The 19,124-nt window shown below is 39.5% G+C and overlaps 1 protein-coding gene across 3 annotated transcripts; it reads right to left on the bottom strand.

Annotated features, from left to right (window-relative positions):
* Positions 1–2,057: 2,057 nt before the first annotated feature.
* On the bottom strand, positions 2,058–14,293 carry PBDC1 (polysaccharide biosynthesis domain containing 1). Of its 3 annotated transcripts, XM_064483023.1 has the most exons (7): positions 14,177–14,293; positions 7,998–8,717; positions 7,849–7,914; positions 6,574–6,633; positions 5,903–6,043; positions 4,851–4,962; positions 2,058–2,574 (listed from the first exon to the last, which is right to left on the bottom strand). In XM_064483023.1, the coding sequence occupies exons 2-7, from the start codon at positions 8,025–8,027 to the stop codon at positions 2,363–2,365; spliced, it is 621 nt and encodes a 206-aa protein (XP_064339093.1). In that variant the 5' UTR covers positions 8,028–8,717; positions 14,177–14,293; the 3' UTR covers positions 2,058–2,362. The 3 variants fall into 3 exon arrangements, with proteins under 3 accessions (XP_064339093.1, XP_064339092.1, XP_010986044.1); XM_064483022.1 differs by lacking the exon at positions 7,998–8,717 and having other exon boundaries at positions 14,177–14,292; XM_010987742.3 differs by lacking the exon at positions 14,177–14,293 and having other exon boundaries at positions 7,998–8,966.
* Between the last annotated feature and the right edge of the window lie 4,831 nt (positions 14,294–19,124).

Genomic DNA, 19,124 nt, shown 5'->3' on the forward strand with positions numbered 1-19,124 from the left:
CTTCTATAAATGCAAAAATTAGTCTGTGCTCTTTCCCTACCTCCAAAAGATGTCATAGAGATAACTGGATTGGTACCACATTCTGAATAAATCACAGATATTTACATACTACGTCAAGACTGGCTTGATATCATCTCCCAAATAATTCATTGCAAGGACTCAAATCTCAAACTTCTTGGCCTCTAACCACAATGTTCCCACCTATTAATAGGATCCACCTTCTTCCAGTTTCCAGTAACACTTCCTTTTGATCACTCACCAGCAGCATCCTTAAAGTCCATATTTCAACTGACAGTCTGCTCAAGGCAATCTGAGCTCTGTCATGCTCAATATTTTTCCAGCCTCCACTCACTGCCTGATTCCAAAGCCATTGCCACACTGTAGGTACTTGTTACAGCAGCAGTCCACTTCCATCACCAAAGTCTGTAGTAGTCTTCTCTCGCGCTATAACAAATTACCACGTGATCAGTGGCTTAAGACAACATCTATTATTATCTCACAGTCCTGTGGGTTAGGAGTCCAGGTATGGCTTAACTGGGTCTTCTGCTAAGGGTCCCACAGGGCCAAAATCACAGTATCAACCAGGACCAAAATCTCATCTAAGGCTTGAGTTCCTCTCCCAAACTCACTGGTTGACAAAATTCAGTTCCTTCTAACTATACTAGTAAAATCATCAATTTCTTGCTGGCTGTCATCCTGGGAGCACTCTCAGCTACCAGTTGCCACCCTCAGGTCCTTGCCACATGGCCCCCTTCTCTTACATATCTGTTTCTTCAAGGCCAACAGAACATCAGCTGCTGCTTCTTGTCTCCTTTAAGAACTCACCTGATTATACCAGGCCCACCCAGGATATCATCTTTTGATTAACTGAAATCAAATGGTTAGTATGAAGTGTTCTGTGTTCTTATTCCCCTCCTTTTCCCCAATTTTTGTACCCTAGTTCTCACACAGATGCCTCTTGTTTAAAGCAGTCTGACTTTCAACAGTATGTTTCTTACTCTCTGTAAAATCAATCAAAGCAAAAGTTAACACACTAAAACAAGTTCTTAATTTTAAAGTCCACCTAGTATGTTGAACATCCTCCTAACATTCTAAAAACATTTTTATAAAATGAAAACAGATGTTTCAAATGTTTTTTAGAAATGGCCAAGAGAACTCATGGAGAAGCCTATTTGCTTTGTGCACAACTGTTGCTGCTGGCTGTGTGCGTATCTAGCGCAGCTCTTGCCTAGGACATAACTCATCAATTAAGTTCATTTTTTATTTATCTCCTGTGTCTACTTAGAAAAAGTCTCATTCCCTCCTGCCCTGCTCTGGTAAATCCTTTCTTGCATGATCATGCTGTGGTTAGACTCTTAAGAGTATTTACTATATGCATGATAAACAGTACAGTTTCCTCTAATTAGTTTTAACAATCAAAGTCAGTATGTCTATAGGGATGTGTACATACCCATACATTTGTGAAGATAACTGAAACATGCAATCTGAAAAGTTATTAGATGAGAAGGAGCCTCCCCACATCCATATAAAGTCAATTGGTCTATTTTTGGAGTCTGACAAAATACCATTTAGAAATACATTTGTTTGGTATTAATGTATAAATGTGTTATTGTCCACAGCATTATAAAAGGGAAGCCACTCTATCAGCCTTCATATTTAATTATTAATTTCTGCTAGCCTTCAGGTAACAACTTGCTACCAGAGAGAAGCAGGTACTGAAGCCAGTCCAGTCTCCTGCTCCTCTACTGTGAACTGGGCTGCATTCACTGTTCTGACAGGTTGACACTGCTGCTGTTACCCTATAGAGTATCCGATCTTTTGACAGATATATCAAATAAAATCAGAAAGCTATAGTCACCCAAATGGCAAGAGTCAATTCTTATGTAAGGACTTCCAATCTAAAACCATGTACAACTTTACAGGTTTGTGGGAATTTCACTTCAGGAATAGTGAGAAGCATTGAGAAATAGGCATAAATCATTTTATATAAGACATGGCAAAGAGATTATATACCTGAAAAAAATCAAGCGTTAAATAATTTTCACAAATATAGGTAGTCATAAGAACCAAAACAAATTTATTTACAAAATTTCTTATTTGACTGAACCAAAAAATAATCACCTAAGACCCCACTAATAGTCTTCAAGCCAGCTCATACAAGAGAACAACCATTGCAACTCCTGATGATTAGGCTAGAAAGATGTCCTTCTGCATGTCCTTCCACTGAACAAGGAGATACATTTAACCACAGGGGCCTGTGGAAGTAGCATCATGGTACTTATAGGCTCAGCTGAGTCACATCTTCTAGAGTGCTGTTCCTGTCTACCTTACATAGCTGCTTCACCACTTTTGTTGATTTCTTTTAGGCTTTCTCTTTTTCTCCTCCTTTGTCAGTTTTCTCTTTTTCTCCTTCTTTGTTGGCTCCTTTCTCTTCTTCTCCTCCACTGTCAGCTCCTGTCTCTCCATTATTGGCTCCTTTCTCTTCTTCTTTGTCCTGAACACTAGTATAAACTGCTTTGTTATAACCTTCCCGGTTGCGAGCAATTTCAATGGCAAAAAATTGTATCCTAGGGGCTGAAAGGTGAATAAAACTGATTATTGTTCTAGTCACAGTTACTTCTCTAAACCTACTGGAAATCTATTGACAAAGCTGAACTAACATGCAAATCATTCCAGTATAGTCATAGCTTCAGAGATGTGGAATTTTTTTTATTGAAGTATAGTTGATTTACAATACTGTGTTAGTTTGGGGTACACAGCAAAGTGATTCAATTATATATATATCTATCAGATTATTTCCCATTATAGGTCATTACAAGATATTTAATATAGTTCCCTGTACTATACAGTAGGTCCTTGTTGTTTATCTATTTTATATATAGTAGTGTGTATATGTTAATCCCAAACACCCAATTAATTTATCCCTCCTGTTCCCTTTTCCCTTTGGTAATCATAGTTTGTTTTCTATATCTGTGAGTCTGTTTCTGGTTTTGTCAGTATGTTCATTTGTGTCATTTTTTAAGACTCCACATATAAGTGATATATAATGTCTGTCTTTCTCTGACTTACTTCAGTTAATATGATAAACTCCAGGTCCTTCCATGGTGCTGCAAATGGCATTATTTCATTCTTTTTATGGCTGAGTAGTATCCCATTGTGTACACACACACACACACACACACACACACACAACTTCTTTATCCGTTTATCTGTAGATGGACATTTAGATTGCTTCCACGTCTTGGCTACTGTAAACAGTGCTTCTATGTGTGGGAGCGCTAACTTGGGTTAACAAACTTTGATATTGTAATGATTGCTTTTAACAAATCATATTCTCACCTTTATGTATTCTCACCTTTATGTAAGCACATAAGAAATGTATAATCAAAACCAATGCTTTCTATAGTTGTCTTTATACTGCTACTTCAAAGCAAAATGTATAAGAGCACAAAAGACTAAACTCTCAATACCAGTCACCACCTTATCTATGGAACTTAGCTTAGTTGCTTTGAAGCTGCTTTGCTAGCAGGAATCTGCTATGAACTGTCTTCTTGCTGTAAAAAGCAGAGACATGCTTTGCTCACTTTGCTTAGTTCGAGGTCACAGATTCAGGGCTGCTTGTGCTTATGGAAAACTATAACTCATCCCTTGCCCTGGCTGGCAGGACATGCTTCGCTTATCAGGCATAGGTGGATAGCGTAGGCTGCTCTTGCTCACAGAAGACTGTGACTTAGACCTTAGCTAGGAATAGCTGGGCTGCTTTGCATGCTTAGATGATTTCTGATCAGAGTATGGAGACTCTGTGGTGGTCTGGGTTTTCATTATCAGTTATTTGGAACACTGTAACCTTGCTCATGATTATTTGAGGCTTAAAATAACCGTCTGTACTATCAATATTGTAACCTTCTAAGTATAAATAAAGATTATAATGTTTCTATTTTTCATGAACTGAAACTGCAAACTGCTGACCTGCATCCCTGCACGTATACCATGCCCCTTACTTATTCCTATGACATATTTCACTTTGATTCTTTGTTTGACTATTCTCAATAAATACAAGAGCTTTGGAGGAGCTCAGGGAGTCAGTCTCCAGTTCCCTCTCACTCTCTTGATCCGATAAAGTCTTGAGTAATTTGGTTCTTCCATGGTGGGACTTTTGCTGGACAAAACCCACGATGAACAGAACCCACATCTAAGAACACTGTGGTTCATGTATCTTTACAAGTTATAATTTTATCTAGATATATGCCCAGAAGTGGGATTGCTGGATCATATGGTAACTTTAGTTTTACTTTTTTAGGGAACCACCATACTGTTCTCTACAGTGGCTGCACCAATTTACATTCCTACACCAGTGTAGGAAGGTTCCTTGTTCTCCACATTCTACCATTTATTATTTGTAGACTTTTTGATGATGGCCATTCTCAGTGGTGTGAGGTGTTACCTCATTGTAGTTTTGATTTGTATTTCTCTAATAATTAGCGATGTTGAGCATTTTTTCATGTGCCTGTTGGCCATCTGTATGTCTTCTTTGGAGAAATATCTATTTAGGTTTTCTGCCCATTTTTTGATTGGATTTTTTTTTTTGATATTAAGCTGTATGAGCTGTTTGTATATTTTGGAAATTAGTCCCTTGTCAGTCTTCTCGCTTGCAAATATTTACAGATGTGGAATTCTAATCCTATGTTAAATGAGGCTGAAAATACTCAGTTACTGAAAAAACAGTATCATGACCTTTAAAGATATAACAAATAAAATGATTCCCAAACTATCTATGTTACCAATTCAGCAGTAAAACCAGATTCCTCACTCTCTTTATACAGAAACGATGCCAGAGGCAAGAAACTCACCAAAGATGGTGTTTTCCTCAGTGTATCCCTGAGAACAATTCAGTCGCAGCAAAGTACCGTAGTTGAAGTCTTCTACAATCCCATCAAACTTCAAGCAGAATGGCCTCCACTTCTACAGAGGCAAAAAAGATGCCTTAGCTAAAAAAATGCAGGAGGCTGGTGAAGTTAAGGCCAGGAGAGCAGCTTCCACTTCCTCAGCAAGGAAAATAATCATAGTGAAAGAGACTAAGGTTGAACTGATTGCTAGTTTCACTAGCGGCTAGCTGCTGTGTTATCTATTATATCATTAGGCTGGTATTTCTCAACATGAACACTATTTTAATCTGATGAAAACTTAAACCCTTGACTAGAGAATTAAAATTTAATTTCTTAAACAGATTCTCTGTTTTAAGTTATTGGCTAATTCAGCCCAAAATAGTTATTCATCTTCAATTAAGCACAAATGAGACAAAGAAGTCAGGAATTTGGCCCAAATTGCAAAGTTAAGAAAGAAGTCCATTAAGTAGAAGTAATTTTCCAAAAATCAGTGACAGCCTGCTAAGAGTTAAAAGCTTACATTCCTCATAAGCCAAGGGTCTATTCTCAAGGAAAAAAAATTCTCTGTAAGAATCTTAGTGCTCTGTAAAAGTATAAGGTAATCAAGTAAGCAATGCAAAACACAAGTTTTAGGGCCTGTGATAATATGAACTTAAATCCAGAGAATCCAAACAAATTTCTGTACCCTATTTGCCAATCCCCCATCTAAACCTTCTGGCTAAACTACTCACATAGGTAAATTTATTCCTTCTCCCCTGAAAGGGCTGGAGGGATAGGAATGAAAGGTCCAAGTCAAAAAGGAGAAAAAAAATAAATTCAATGAACATGAAAAATCCATAAACCAGAAAAACATTCATTTAATAATTTACTTATAGTTGATTATAACTACATAAAAGCCCTGGTTCTTTATGTGTTTGCTTTAAACCAAAAAAAAAAAAGTCTAAATGTATAAAAATGTATTCACAATCAATAACTGTTTGCCAGATATGAGGCAATATTTAAGAGAGAATTCTTACCTCTTTAGCTGATTCTGATTTGAGCTCTTCTGGGTCCAATACATCTATTCTGAGTTTCTCAAAATTTTCCCGAAACTCAGAATAGATTTGGTCATCCACTTTGGTGAGTTTCAGGAGCTGTGGATCAACTGATGAAATCAGCTGCCAGAAAATAAGACAACAGATGCTAGTCTCTAAATTTACTACATTTCTATCCCCTCTTCCCCAGCAAACCCTCATGGTTCTCAGGGCAGAAGAGTTCATTAGCAAGTATAGACAGCCTAGGTCCCAGATGAAATCATAACATAACTTTAAAGGGCCATAATATACTACAGTCCCTTCCACCAATTCAAACTTTGGCCTTAGTTAGTAATGCCTGGCTATTGCCCTCTGTGAACTGTTCATTCAGTTAACAAACATTTATTTAGTGTCTACTATGGGCCAGGTACCCTTTTGCTGGTTAGCAACAGAAGAACACTGTGCAAAGAAGCACAACTCCTCACTGTCAAAACAAAATTCTCTTTCACACCCCTGTTCTCTGTGGACAAGATCTCACAGTAATACAAACTATCTCCAAAACACAACCGTTTAACTTGCTGAGAATGGTGATTAGCAGAGCATCATACACTGAATGTTTAATGTTTAAATTAAACATGTTAAATTCTGCTCAATAATGAAGACAGACAACTCACTCTGTAGTAGACTTCGGCATGCTGCATTGCTCTCATGGCCCAAGCCATCTCAATATCAGGCTGCAAAGGAGTGAAGAATGCCAAGTCAGAAATCTCCCAATCTTGCTACCAAAGAACAAATTAAGGAAGTCTGTGGATGTCTAGTTAATACTGAGGAGGGCTACCAAACTTGGTGTTACTGTCAAAGGATAAAAAGTAGACTAGTACATTTGGGCCATATAATAATTCTTTTGTCTTTATGACAACCTAAAGAAGCTACCTACACAGTATAATAAACAAAATCAGCCACTAGCTATCTTTTCCCAGCAACTAGTGAAAGTAGAGATTACATGCAGCTGTAGATAAATCACCTTCTCAGGACTGAGTTGAAACATTGTAAAACTGAAATATCCACATATACCATTGAGTTGTTCAGAAGCCAAAATAAGATAACAGAAGTGAAATTACTCTTCACTTTTAAAACTGTAGTATGTCATAATCATTTGTGTTTATCAGACAGCCAATTCCCTATACTACAACACTTAGAAATGAATCAGTATCATGAAGCAGGCTAGGTTATAATAAGCCATACCAAGTACCTGTTCCATTAGAATCTCCCACTCCAAAGTGACGGATCTATTTCACTAACCCCAGAAAAAAATTGCATTTTTGCCTCCATGCCTTAGACCATGCCGTTTCCTGACTGCCAAATCATGTCCTTTGTCCACCTACACTTTGAAGATCCAGTTTAAGATCCACTTACTCAGGGAAGTATTCCTCTACTCTCTGTCTCCTTAGGGGTTTCATCTTTGGCTAAACTCCTTTGGATCTTATGCCCTGATCCACTAATCTAGCATACATCATACTCCTATTTGAGTGTTATTACTATTTTCATGTTCCTGTGTCTTGTACCTCAAAATACATCATGTGCTTTCTCCTTAAGGATCTAAACCAGATATACCATAAGCCAGTGCAAGTTTACTGCACAATGGAATCACTCAGAGACCTTGAAAAAATATTGATTCCTGACTCGGGATGGACTGAGACCTGAACATCGAGATATTTAAAAGCTTCCCAGGTAACTCTAAAGTGCAGCAGTTTGGGAGCTACTCCTACTGGCGTTAGTCCTGCGTTTGCGGACCAAAAAGATTAGGATGAACTGAAAGGAGCCGTTTCCAGCAGACATGGAGAGGGTCTACAGAAGACCTCGGGGTAGGAGGTTAGAATTTCGTGGCGGGCCCTGCAGACATCCCAGGATAGCTGGGAAAGTGGGAGCTGTGGGTGAGTCATACTCACATCGTTGCCATAAGATTCGGCTGGAAGAGAAAGAGCGTGTGCCACTGACACTAGTTCCCCGGAAACCTGGAAAAGGAAAAAGGAGGGAGAGTTCAAGGCTCGACCCAGCTCAACCTCCCCACTCACCCGACCCCCGAGCTGCGTCTCACCGGCTCATCAGTTCCACTAGTCGCCTCCATGTTGCAGCTTACAAAGCGTGGCCCCAGTTTCCCGGAAATGACTTTTTTTTTTTTTTCCTGTTTCTTCCGCGGTTAGTTGAAAAGGGAGGGCGGAGCAAGAGTGGCTTTCATCCGGCTGCCGCTGCGCCTGCGTGCACCCTCCCTCGCCTGGAGTCAGTACTCCCTGGCCTCTCCTCACCCGCCCATCTCAGACTCAAAGGCGTGGCTTTGTTGCTTAGTTTGGGATACTTAAGGGATCTGAGGTGATTGAATAATCAGTAATATCGGTCGTGAACATGGAAAAGACCGAGTTAAAATAATGCAACTGTCACATCCCCGCTGCGCTGAGTGCCCTGCAGAGATTCGGATTCACACTCTCCATTTTTGCCTGCACGCGCATACGGACACATATACACACCAACACTTCCCAATACCCCAAATTAGGCTGTAAATCACCAACAGGCGTGCTGCTAGGCAGTGGAGTGAAGAGACTGAAGAATTTAGTCCCTGCCTTGGCAGAACTAGATAACAATGAGGGAGCAGAATAAGTGGTGATCACATCCTAGCATCATATACTATGGGACACAAACAGGGGATACCCAAGTTGTCATGAAAGGCAATTAGCCAAGTAGCCAAATCAGGTAGGGAAGGACATCCAGGCAGAGGGTATCTCACGTGCAAAGGCGTTGAAGAATTAAACATGGCATCTTGCTGGAAATTTAAAAAACAGATGGAGTAAAAGTGTAGTCATGTTGATTTGGTGAGGAGCAGAGAGGCTTTGTATGCAGAATATGAGAGTGTTGAGATTTTACCCTAAAAGCAATGGCCTTTAAGTAGACCAGCTTCATGAACAAACTTAAATTTTAAGGTCACTAAAACAATGAGTTTTATAAGATGTTACTGTTACCATTGGGGAGAAACTGGGTAAAGGGTATATGCCATGGTACAACTGCATGTGAATCCACAATTAGCTCAAGATAAAAATTTTAGTTTAAAAACACTTCGAAGAAAATGTAGGAAAATTGTTGATAACTTAGGAGTTGAAGAGACTCGAGCAAGACAAAGGATATAGTATTCATTAGATAAAAAAGGCAGTCAACTACATAAAATTAAAAATTCAAAGTGACAAAAGATAGCATAAACAAAATCTAAAGGTAAATGATTAATTAATAAAATATTTGCAAGTCTATAGCAGGTACGGTTGTAATTTATATAATGAACAAAGAGTTCTTACAAATTTTGTAAAGTCAGCTCAATTTAAAAATATGCAAAGGGTATGAATAGTCCATTCGCTAGTTAACAAACTCAAAATGTCCAGGAAGCTTATGAAAAGAAGCTCATTCTAATAGAAGAAAATAAATTACAGCTAAATGTAGCTATCTTTTGGTTCTCTTAAGATTAGCAAAAAGTTTCAAGTGTGATAATATTTAGCTCCTAAAGGGGATGTAGGGCTTGGTGGAAATGGATATCGTTAAATCTCTTTGTGTGTAGGTATGAGAAGTAACCTGGTAATGTATACAACTAAAACTAAGGATACTCATCAACCCAGGAACCCTATGACTGGGAATTTATTATAAGAACTAAGAATGTTTATTGCAACATTGTGAGTAGTGGCAAAAAAATTAGAAACACAGTAAATATTCATAAATAGGGAAATAGTGAATTAAATTGAAGTGTAGACATACCATGGAATATTTTGTGGCTATTAAAATGAGTGAGTGCTGTGTCTTTGAGGAATTGCTAAGATTCCTCTAACTTGGAGGAATTGCCAAGAGAGAAAAGCAAGTTGCAGATACAACTCAGGTTATAACAATGGTTACCTGGGATTTCTTGAAGGACAGGAACAGCAGTAGTGAAACATTTGTAAAGTAACCTCTTGTCTCATAGACCAAATGAGAAGCTTCAAGTATAGGAAAGGCCTGGTTTGCACAGGTTAGTTTAACAGCACATGCTCATATTTCTACCTTCCTAGAAAGTGATCCTCATTCCCAGGCATAAATAAGGCATAATTGAGCATATTTAGAGGACATGCCACTCTGCTGGTGTTCTTCCTGTAGCAGACCTTAGGAAATCCACTTACCAGCTATGTGACCCAGGGCTGAATACTTAACTTCTTGTCTCAGTTTCCTCACATGCAAAATGGGAACAACAGCAGTACCTACCTTATAGGGTTGTTTGAGGATTAAATGCATTAAAATGTGTAATGTGCTTAGAATTATGCCTGGTACAAAATAAGTACTAAATAACAGTTGATACCTGTTGTTGTTGTTGTTTTAATCTGGACTATTAAAACAGTCCTTTTACTCAGTCTTCTTTTGTTTCTCCTTCCATCAGTCTACTATCATACCTCATAGAATCTGTGTAATGAGGATAGGATCATCAAAGGAAAAGACAGCAGCAAAGACAGACTCCAGGGAGGACCCTGGATCCCTAGGTTAAAGCCCTCCTTAGTTACTCCTTTTTGTCTGCTTCTCTGATTTTTGTCTGATTCTCAGGGTTAGTATGATTTATCTGATGCCCTTTCCTTTCTATTTCCTGCTTTAAGGACTGTTTTATGGTGTTTATAATGTGTGCTGGATAATAGGAGAAAGAAGGAGCTCTGAGAGTGAAGCCTCAGGGGATCTAGCTCCAATTCACCAAGCATATGGACAGACAGAAGAAAGATAGCACAAACCCTCTATTATGTAAGCTGAGGGAATTGGAGGCTTAGGAAAGACCAGCAAAACAGAAGTCTACAGCTTTAAAACTTTTCCCCACGCTACTAATCTCCTAGGAAACCACAACACCCACCCTCTAGGATATATTATGGGATTAGCTGCTGGTTTCTAGGATGGAGCTGAAAAAAGTTCTTGTGTTACATCCCTGACTCTGACATAGGTGGACTAGATAGGCAGGTTTACTCTCTGAAAGTGTACCAGGACTAATATATCCCCTGCCCACTTACTCTTCTTGTCTTTGCCTCTTAGCAATGTCCTAAAGTCAAGGGACACATAGTATGACAGACAAGAAACTAGTTTCTTAGCCTTTGAAATGTAAAAAATTTCTTTTCTACAGATTGATGAACTTCTATAGAAGGGAAGCCCCTGTTTGGAATCAAGGCAAGTGATGAGTATTACCTTTGTTAAAAACTTTCATAATTTCATAAATAATTATTATCCTATTGCTGTTTAATTGTCCTTTAAAGACTTACGTCTGCGGGTTAACATTTTTCTGCCACTGTCTATTGTCTGTTTGGCTGCTTTTTACTTTGAAATATCTGTTTGTGTACTTCATTCATTTTTCTAGTGGGTTTTATATTCTAAATAACTTTATTATTACTTCCTCTTCATTAAACTAATATGTGGTCATTGTTGAGATTTTCAAAATGTCACAAATGCAAAAGGGAAAAATCATTCATGACCATGCACTATTATTATTTTGGTGGACTTCAATGGTTTTTACCCAATGTTCATATTCTCTATTAATTACAGGTAGTTTAGATAATTATACACATATGAACTCACACATATAATGAACCCAATATTTCAAATGCAGTGTCGTATTCATGTCATGAAAACCCTTCAAGAATAATATTTCTAATGTTTGTCAAAAAATCCACCTACTAACGATCCATATACCATCATTTATTTACTTTTTAAAACACCTTTGTTGTGGTATGGTTCCTGTAAACTAGATATTTCAGATGTACAATTTGATGAATTTTGATACTTAACACCGATGAAACCACCACCACAATCAAGATAGCTAACATCTCCATCACTAACCAAGAGGTGCAATTTTCTAATTCCCAATGTATCCCTCCCCAACCTCTTTCCCCTGGTAACCGTAAGATTGTTTACTATGTCTGTGAGTCAGTTTCTGTTTTGTAGATGAGTTCATTAGTGTCCTCTATTTTCTCTTTCTTTCTTTCTTTCTTTCTTTCTTTCTTTCTTTCTTTCTTTCTTCCTTTCTTCCTTTCTTTCTTTCTTTTCTTTCTTTTCTTTCTTCCTTTCTTTCTTCCTTTCTTTCTTCCTTTCTTCCTTTTCTTTCTTCCTTTCTTCCTTTCTTCCTTTCTTTCTTTTTCTTGAGATTCCACATATGAGTGCTATCATAGGCATTTTCTTTCTCTTTCTGGCTTACTTCACTTAGAATGACGATCTCCAGGACCGTCCATGTTGCTGCAAATGGCACTATTTTATTCTTTTTTCTTTTTATTGAGTAGTATTCCGTGGTATAAATATACCACAGCTTCTTTATCCAGTCCTCTGTAGATGGACATTTGTGTTGTTTCCATGTCTTGGTTATTGTAAATAGTGTTGCCGTGAACATTGGGGTGCATGTATCTTTTTGAATTAAGGTTCCGTTCCCTCTGGATATATGCCCAGAAGTGGGATTCCTGGGTCATATGCTAAGTCTATTTTTAGCCTTTTGAAGAATCTCCATACTGTTTTCCACAATGGCTGCACCAAACTGCATTCCCACCAGCAGTGTAGGAGGGTTCCCTTTTCTCCACAGCCTCTCCAGCATTTATCGTTCATGGACTTTTGAATGGTGGCCATTCCGACTGGTGTGAGATGATACCTCATTGGAGCTTTGATTTGCATTTCTCTGATAACTAGCGATATTGAGCATTTTCTTAGGTGCCTATTGGCCATCTGTATGTCTTCACTGGAGAATTACTTGTTTAGGTCTTCTGCCCATTTTTGGATTGGGTTGTTTGCTTTTTTCTTACTAAGTTGTATGAGCTGTTTATATATTCTGGAGATCAAGCCTTTGTCAGTCGCATCATTTGCAAATATTTTCTCCCATTCTGCAGGTGGTTGTATTCCTTAACTTATGGTTTCCTTTGCTGTGCCAAAGCTTGTAAGTTCAATTAGGTCCCATTTGTTTATTTTTGCTTTTATTTCTATTGCCTGGGTAGACTTCCTTAGGAGAACTTTGCTAAGATTTATGTCAGAGAATGTTTTTCCTATGTTTTCTTCTAGGAGTTTTATAGTGTCTTGCCTTATATTTAAGTCTTTAAGCCATTTTGAGTTTATTTTTCTGTATGGTGTGAGGGAGTGTTCTAACTTCACTGATTTACATGCTGCTGTCCAGTTTATCATTGTCTTTTAAAAATTTTTATTGACAATATTGAAAATTATTTTTATTGAAAAGGTTATATATTGCATATATCAAAACAAAAAAAAATATGTTTTAAGTATACAGTGAAACGTGTCCTTCCCAACTTAGTCTCCCATCTACCTAGTTTACACCCCACACACAGGTAATCATTGTCTTTTGCTTTTTCTGTAAACTTCAAGTGTGTGTGTCTTCAGGTAAGACCATAAGGTCCCACCCATTTTTCCATTATTTTTGCACAGAAGACAGTATACAATACACACTTCTGTGACGATTTTAGGTCATTTACTATATCTTTCTCTCTCCATATCAGTGTATAGAACACTTCCTTGTTCCTTTTTAAGAGCATCATTGTATTGTACCGTAATTTATTGAGTGAGTGCTCTAATAACGATAGACCTTTGGGCTTCACTATTACATAACAATGCCGTAGTGAATACCCTGGCACATATGTTATTTCAAACATGTATAGGTACCGGCGTGTCTGTAGGATAAACTTGCAGAAGAGGAATTGCTGGGTTAGAGGCTTCATGAATTCATAATTTGATACATTTCCGACATTGACTTCAACAGTTGTACCACATTATACACCCACCAACAAAACAAGACAGTTCCCCACAGCCTCACTAACAGAGTATTTGATCAACTTTTGATAGTTTTTGCCACTACCATTGGTAAAAAACGTCTTCCGTTTCTGTTTATGGGTTTCCAAGTTAAAATGGCCTTTGATGAAGAGTCCTTGGTGCTGGCTCTCCCAATTTCTGACTAAAATAACCCAGAAGAGGGCGAAAGCTTGCAACAACCCTGAAAACTGAGACTAACAATGAACACATTGACAGAATGTGTGAAACACTGCTGCAAACCCTAAAGGAAGTAATGTGGTTCCCAAGTACTGAATATTCACTGTATGTGGGAGAAAATATATATGTGTGCCCCGTCCCCCCACCCCCCACATATACGTGCACCTATTACTCCCCCTGAACACTTCACAGTGATCCCATCAGTATGGTATTATGAGCCACATGAGACAAGTAAGGAAACTGGCTCAGAGAGCTCAAGGGTTGACTCACCTTAAGGATATATAACAAGAGGCAGGGCTGAGGTTCAAACACAGGCTTGTAGGACTCCAAACTGGAACTGTTTTCAATACCCAACATGCTTTCTCTCGCTCTCACGCTTTTGACTCCTGTTGCAAGAGCACAACATTTGGACCAATTAGAAAATTTGCCGACTCAAATTTCATGAGTCCTGATTCCTTTGTTTTATTGAAGTATAGTTGATTTACAACATTATGTTAGTTCAGGTATACATCACAGTGATTCAGCAGTTTTACAGATTATAGTCCATTAAAAATGATAACAAGATACTGGTTATAATTCCCTGTGCTACACAATATGCCCTTGTCGCTTATCTGTTTTAGACATAGTAGTTTGCATGTCTTAATCTCATACCTCTCATTTGCACTTCCTCCCTGCCCTCTCTCCTTCAGTAACCACTAGTTTGTTTTCTAAACAGAAAGTCTGTTTCTGTTTTGCATATACATTCGTCTTATTTTTTAGATTGAGTTCTGATTTCTGAAGTACTAGTTCACAATGCTTTTTCTTCTTCTATCCCACCCCACCTCTAATACCTTCCTTACTACATCCAAACAGAAATTAGAACTTGGAAACTCAAAATATGTGTGCAAAATGGCAGGTTGGACAAAAGGAGGTAATAGCTGTGCGTATAACAGGGAGGGGACCATTGCGTCCTGGCAGATGGAGAAGATATCCAATATAGTAAGAATGGTTAACATTCATTCAGGTTTTACAGTGGGTCGGGGAATATGCTAAGTGTTTTCTAGGCAATAGCTCATTTCAACAGCTTGGCAGGGTACGCACTTTATGATTCCCTTATTGTAGATGAGGAAATAGAAGTGTGAAGAGGTTAAATTACTTGCCCATTATCAGTTAAAGATCGATGGAGTGGGGACATTTTGTAAAAAGAACTTTGCTCTGAGACAGGAGATGTCTCTGATGTGGATGCTCACTGACATTGTAACTTTGTACAAGTGGATTCCCCTCTCCCTGTGTCAGTGTCCCAACCTGAAAATCATACCATTCTGTGACTTCTGAGACTCTGAGGTAATTGGGGTTAGAATTCAGAATTTGGAGGCACAGTCAAGCATGGATAAACCTGGAAGAACATACAAAATGTATTTGCTCAAAACACTGACCTCACCTGCACCTCCACATTCACTTAACCTGCTTCAAAGCTTTCCCATTTGTTCCCCTGCTCATGGGACTGATTCTCCTTCCTTCCTTCCTTCCCGACTTGCAGATACGAGTTAAGGTCTATAGAAAATAGATAACGCAGAAAATGAAGGAAATTCCAAAAAGATGCTGCTTTTTGAACCACTAACCTAAGCTCTTTTGGGCTCCTGCCATCTGTGAGAGTTTGAGAGGTGTGGAGAGCCACCCATAATGGCCTGAGGTCAGGGGAAGGAAGCATTATTCTGGTAAGATGCTAAGTTTACCATGAGGGTTTTGTTCTCTTCCACTGGTGTCTAACGCCGCCAAGAATTAGTCACCTTGGATCATGGGCCTGGCATCAATCATGATTTGGGGGAAGCCGAGGGACTTTGTATGCTGAATATTCGAGAGTTGAAACTTTACCCTAAAAGCAATGGCGAGCTACTGAAGGCACCCAAGTAGACCAGCCTCACGATCAAACTTAAATTTTAAGAAGGTCACTAAAACGCTGTGTGGAAGATAAATTTGAGGAAGGCAAAATTGGAGGCAGAGTGACTAACTTGGAGGCCCTGGGTGATGAAAACCTAAGCCAAGGCACTGACACTTGAGATGGACTTTGATATTAATAAGGGAAAGAGAATCAATAGGACTTTTTTTTTTTTTTTCTCGACTAATTGGATATGGAGGATAAAGGAGAATGTGGAGTCCAGGATGACTCCCAGGTTTCAGAATAGGATTGGGGGATAAATGTCATTGAGCTAGAAAACACTGGAGGAGGGATGATGAGTTTAATTAAGGAGTTGAGTCTGAAGAGCCTATGGGACATTCAGACAGAGTTGACTAGTCAGAGGGAGATCTGATCAGAGATGTAAATCTGATAGTTGATACTTCAGGTTTGATTGAGCTGCCCCAGGGAAACTATGAAGAACTATACAGACACAGGGAGCAGCAGGCCAAGGACACAACTATTTATGAAGAAGAAAGGATCATTAAAACAAACAAACAAACAAACAAAACTTAAAGAAAGGAGTTTTACCAGTGAGACATCAGCAAAAAGAACCAAGGGAGCGCCTCACAGAAGCCAAACGATAAGAGAACTTCCAGCAAGAAGGGGTGAACAGTATCCAATACCCTGGGTTGAGTTACCCTAAGCCCAGGAATTTTGCAAGGTCATTGACAACCTTACAAGAGCAGTTTTGGTGGACTGGTGGGGACATCAGTCAGATGGCAGTAGGCTGAGAAGGGAGTGGGAGTTAAAGAAGAGATGACAATGACCGTAGAACGTTCTTCCAAAGACTTGCAGTTGGAAAGAGACATGAGGTCCAGGGACTTTTAAACATTGTGGTAAAATACACAGAACTGGAAAATGTATCATCGTAACCATTTGAAAGTGTACAGTGCAATAGAGTTAAATATATCCACGTTGCTGTGCCACAGATCTCCAGAACGTGTTCTTCGTGCAGACTGAAACTCTATACCCATTTAACAACAACTCTTGATTTTCCCCTTCCCCTGAGCCCATGGCCACCACCACCTGACTTTCTGTATTTATGAATCTGACCACTTTAGGTAACTCAGAGAAGTGGAATCATATAGTAATGGTCTTTTTGTGACAGGCTGATTTCACTTAGTGTAATGTCTTCAAGATTCATCCATGTTATTGCCATGTGGCAGTATTTCCTTCCTTTTTAAGGCTGAATAATATTCCATTGCGTGTATATGCCACACTTTGTTTACGCCATCAATGAACATTTGGGTTGCCTCCATCTTTCGAATATTGTGAATAATGTCGCTATGAACATGGGTGTGCAAAGATCACTTTAAGACCCTGCTTTCAACTCTTTTGGATTTATGGACTTCTTCAGAAATAGTTCTGCCTTTAGGGTGCTGCTCTCTGTGTCTTCACAGTCCTTCATAGTTTCCCTGAGGCAGCTCAATCAAACCTGAAGGATTGCTGGATCATACGGTCATTCTATTCTTAGTGGTGTGAGGAACCTCGGGGACTTTTTTAAAATTAGTATTTTAGGTTCCAAGAGACTTAGGCGTAACTGGGGAATTGGCCTTATACGAAAGACTGTCCTGGAGAGTGAGCCAGGTGTATCTCCAGAGAAGATGAATGACGAGAGGCAGCATAAACAGGAAATTGAGGTGTTCCCGCCAGGTGCTTTCTGCTTCCTCTATGAAGCACGAGAGGGCAGCTGAGAGTAAGAGGGGATGTGTTAAATTCTGGTCTTGAGAAGAATGCTTTGAGAAGTCCTGCACAGCAGCTCAGAGGAGAGGGAGAACCAATCTAATGAGGAGATGGATGGAAGTTTTCAGGGAACAGCTGAAAATAGAGGACACGATTCTGCAAGGGTAGCCAGTCTATACGGAAGCCAGAGGTCTGAATGTAAACTGGGTCATCCACATGGATACTGAACGTTAGTGAACATGGAGGCCTGACCAGGAGGTCAACAGACAACAGTAAAATGGAGGGATGGACTCAAGATGATGGCCAAATCGATGCATGACAAGTGAATATGGATACAATTCCCAGAAACACAACTGGCCTTTTACCTGAGGAAGCACTTCGGTAATTTGCTCTATGTAATATTTTGGGTACACTCATCACCTTTAAATTAAAAAAAAAAATCTGTTAAGATGTATAGTATGTGCCTGGTTTGTTCGTTAGGATTATTTAAATTTGTTTTAAATAAGGGAACTTCTCACTACTCAAGTAGTCACAGCCTCAGATACTTGCAGAGACCAGGAATTGGGTCCTCCCGAGATTGGAAAAGCTATCTGCTTCTGTACCCCAAACAGCAGGAGATAAAACTGTCACCCAGAGCCTTTCCCATTGCCAGGCAAGGGAATCAGCCCAGGCCGAGGTATCAGAACAAGCACTGGCCTTTGCACCCACAGCTATTGTTTCAGATGGACTCAAAGTAGCTGGATATTAAAATAAGGGAAAGAGGAACGTGCCAGGAACAAAAGGCAGTACATAGAAGGGGAGAGTTGGTGGACTTCAAGAACTCTACTGAGGAAAGACCTTTTGGTGTGGGGAAAGAAAACTGGAGATGGAAGTCCACTGGGACGTTTCTCTCTCTTTTCTGGGAGGGTGCCACTGAGCTGACCTGCAGCTCCCTCCTTAGACAGGTCATGTAGATGTGCCAAGGGTGGAGCCAGGGGCACCTCCGATCCGGGCTAAGGTGCCGAGGTATCTGTAATGCCAGGGATAACAGGGGTGTGGAGAAGATGAAAGCTATGACTGCTGGAGCTAGGGCATCATGAGGTAGAGGAAGGCATCTGACATGTAAGGAAGGCATCTCACATTATTGACTGTAACTTCCTCAGTTGCAAGGCAGTTGGGTGAGTGCTGCTATCTGCAGGTGGTGAAGCCATGGAGATATTCCCTAAAAATATGGATCACATGGTCTTGCTGGCTGTCGGACTATATGGGGAAGGCAAATTTGAAGGACCCTGACACTGGTCATTAAAGCCTGGGAGGGAAAAGAGGGCTATGGTCAGAAACCGTGTAAGTTAGTCTATCATGAAAATACAAAATCTGGATGGTAAAAGTGTTTGCTGTGACAGGTGTGGTTCATATAGGGGTTGACTCATGCCATCTTATAAGGCTGTTTCATGTGAAAACAGGATGTCAGAGATGACATCTCAAGTGATCGCATCCACAGGGTGTGTTCTATGGTCAGGAGGAAACGCAACAGTGACCCCAGGATGCCTTCCCAGATTCCAGCTTGTCCCAGAAACCTCGGAGCAACATAGCCTCAAAATACACACAGCAAAAATT

The sequence above is a fragment of the Camelus dromedarius genome, chromosome X (assembly GCF_036321535.1).
Source record: "Camelus dromedarius isolate mCamDro1 chromosome X, mCamDro1.pat, whole genome shotgun sequence".
Classification (NCBI taxonomy): Eukaryota; Metazoa; Chordata; class Mammalia; order Artiodactyla; family Camelidae; genus Camelus; species Camelus dromedarius.

Bases quoted from the DNA above. Each gene is read 5' to 3' on its own strand.
- PBDC1 (XM_064483022.1), bottom strand. From the start codon at position 14,263: ATGTTGGGTATTGAAAACAGTTCCAGTTTGGAGTCCTACAAGCCTGTG. The intron at 7,915-14,176 runs GTGAGTCAACCC...TTCCTTTTCCAG, and splicing joins TCTTGTTATATATCCTTAAG to GTTTCCGGGGAACTAGTGTC. The intron at 4,963-5,902 runs GTAAGAATTCTC...TTGCCTCTGTAG, and splicing joins AATCAGAATCAGCTAAAGAG to AAGTGGAGGCCATTCTGCTT.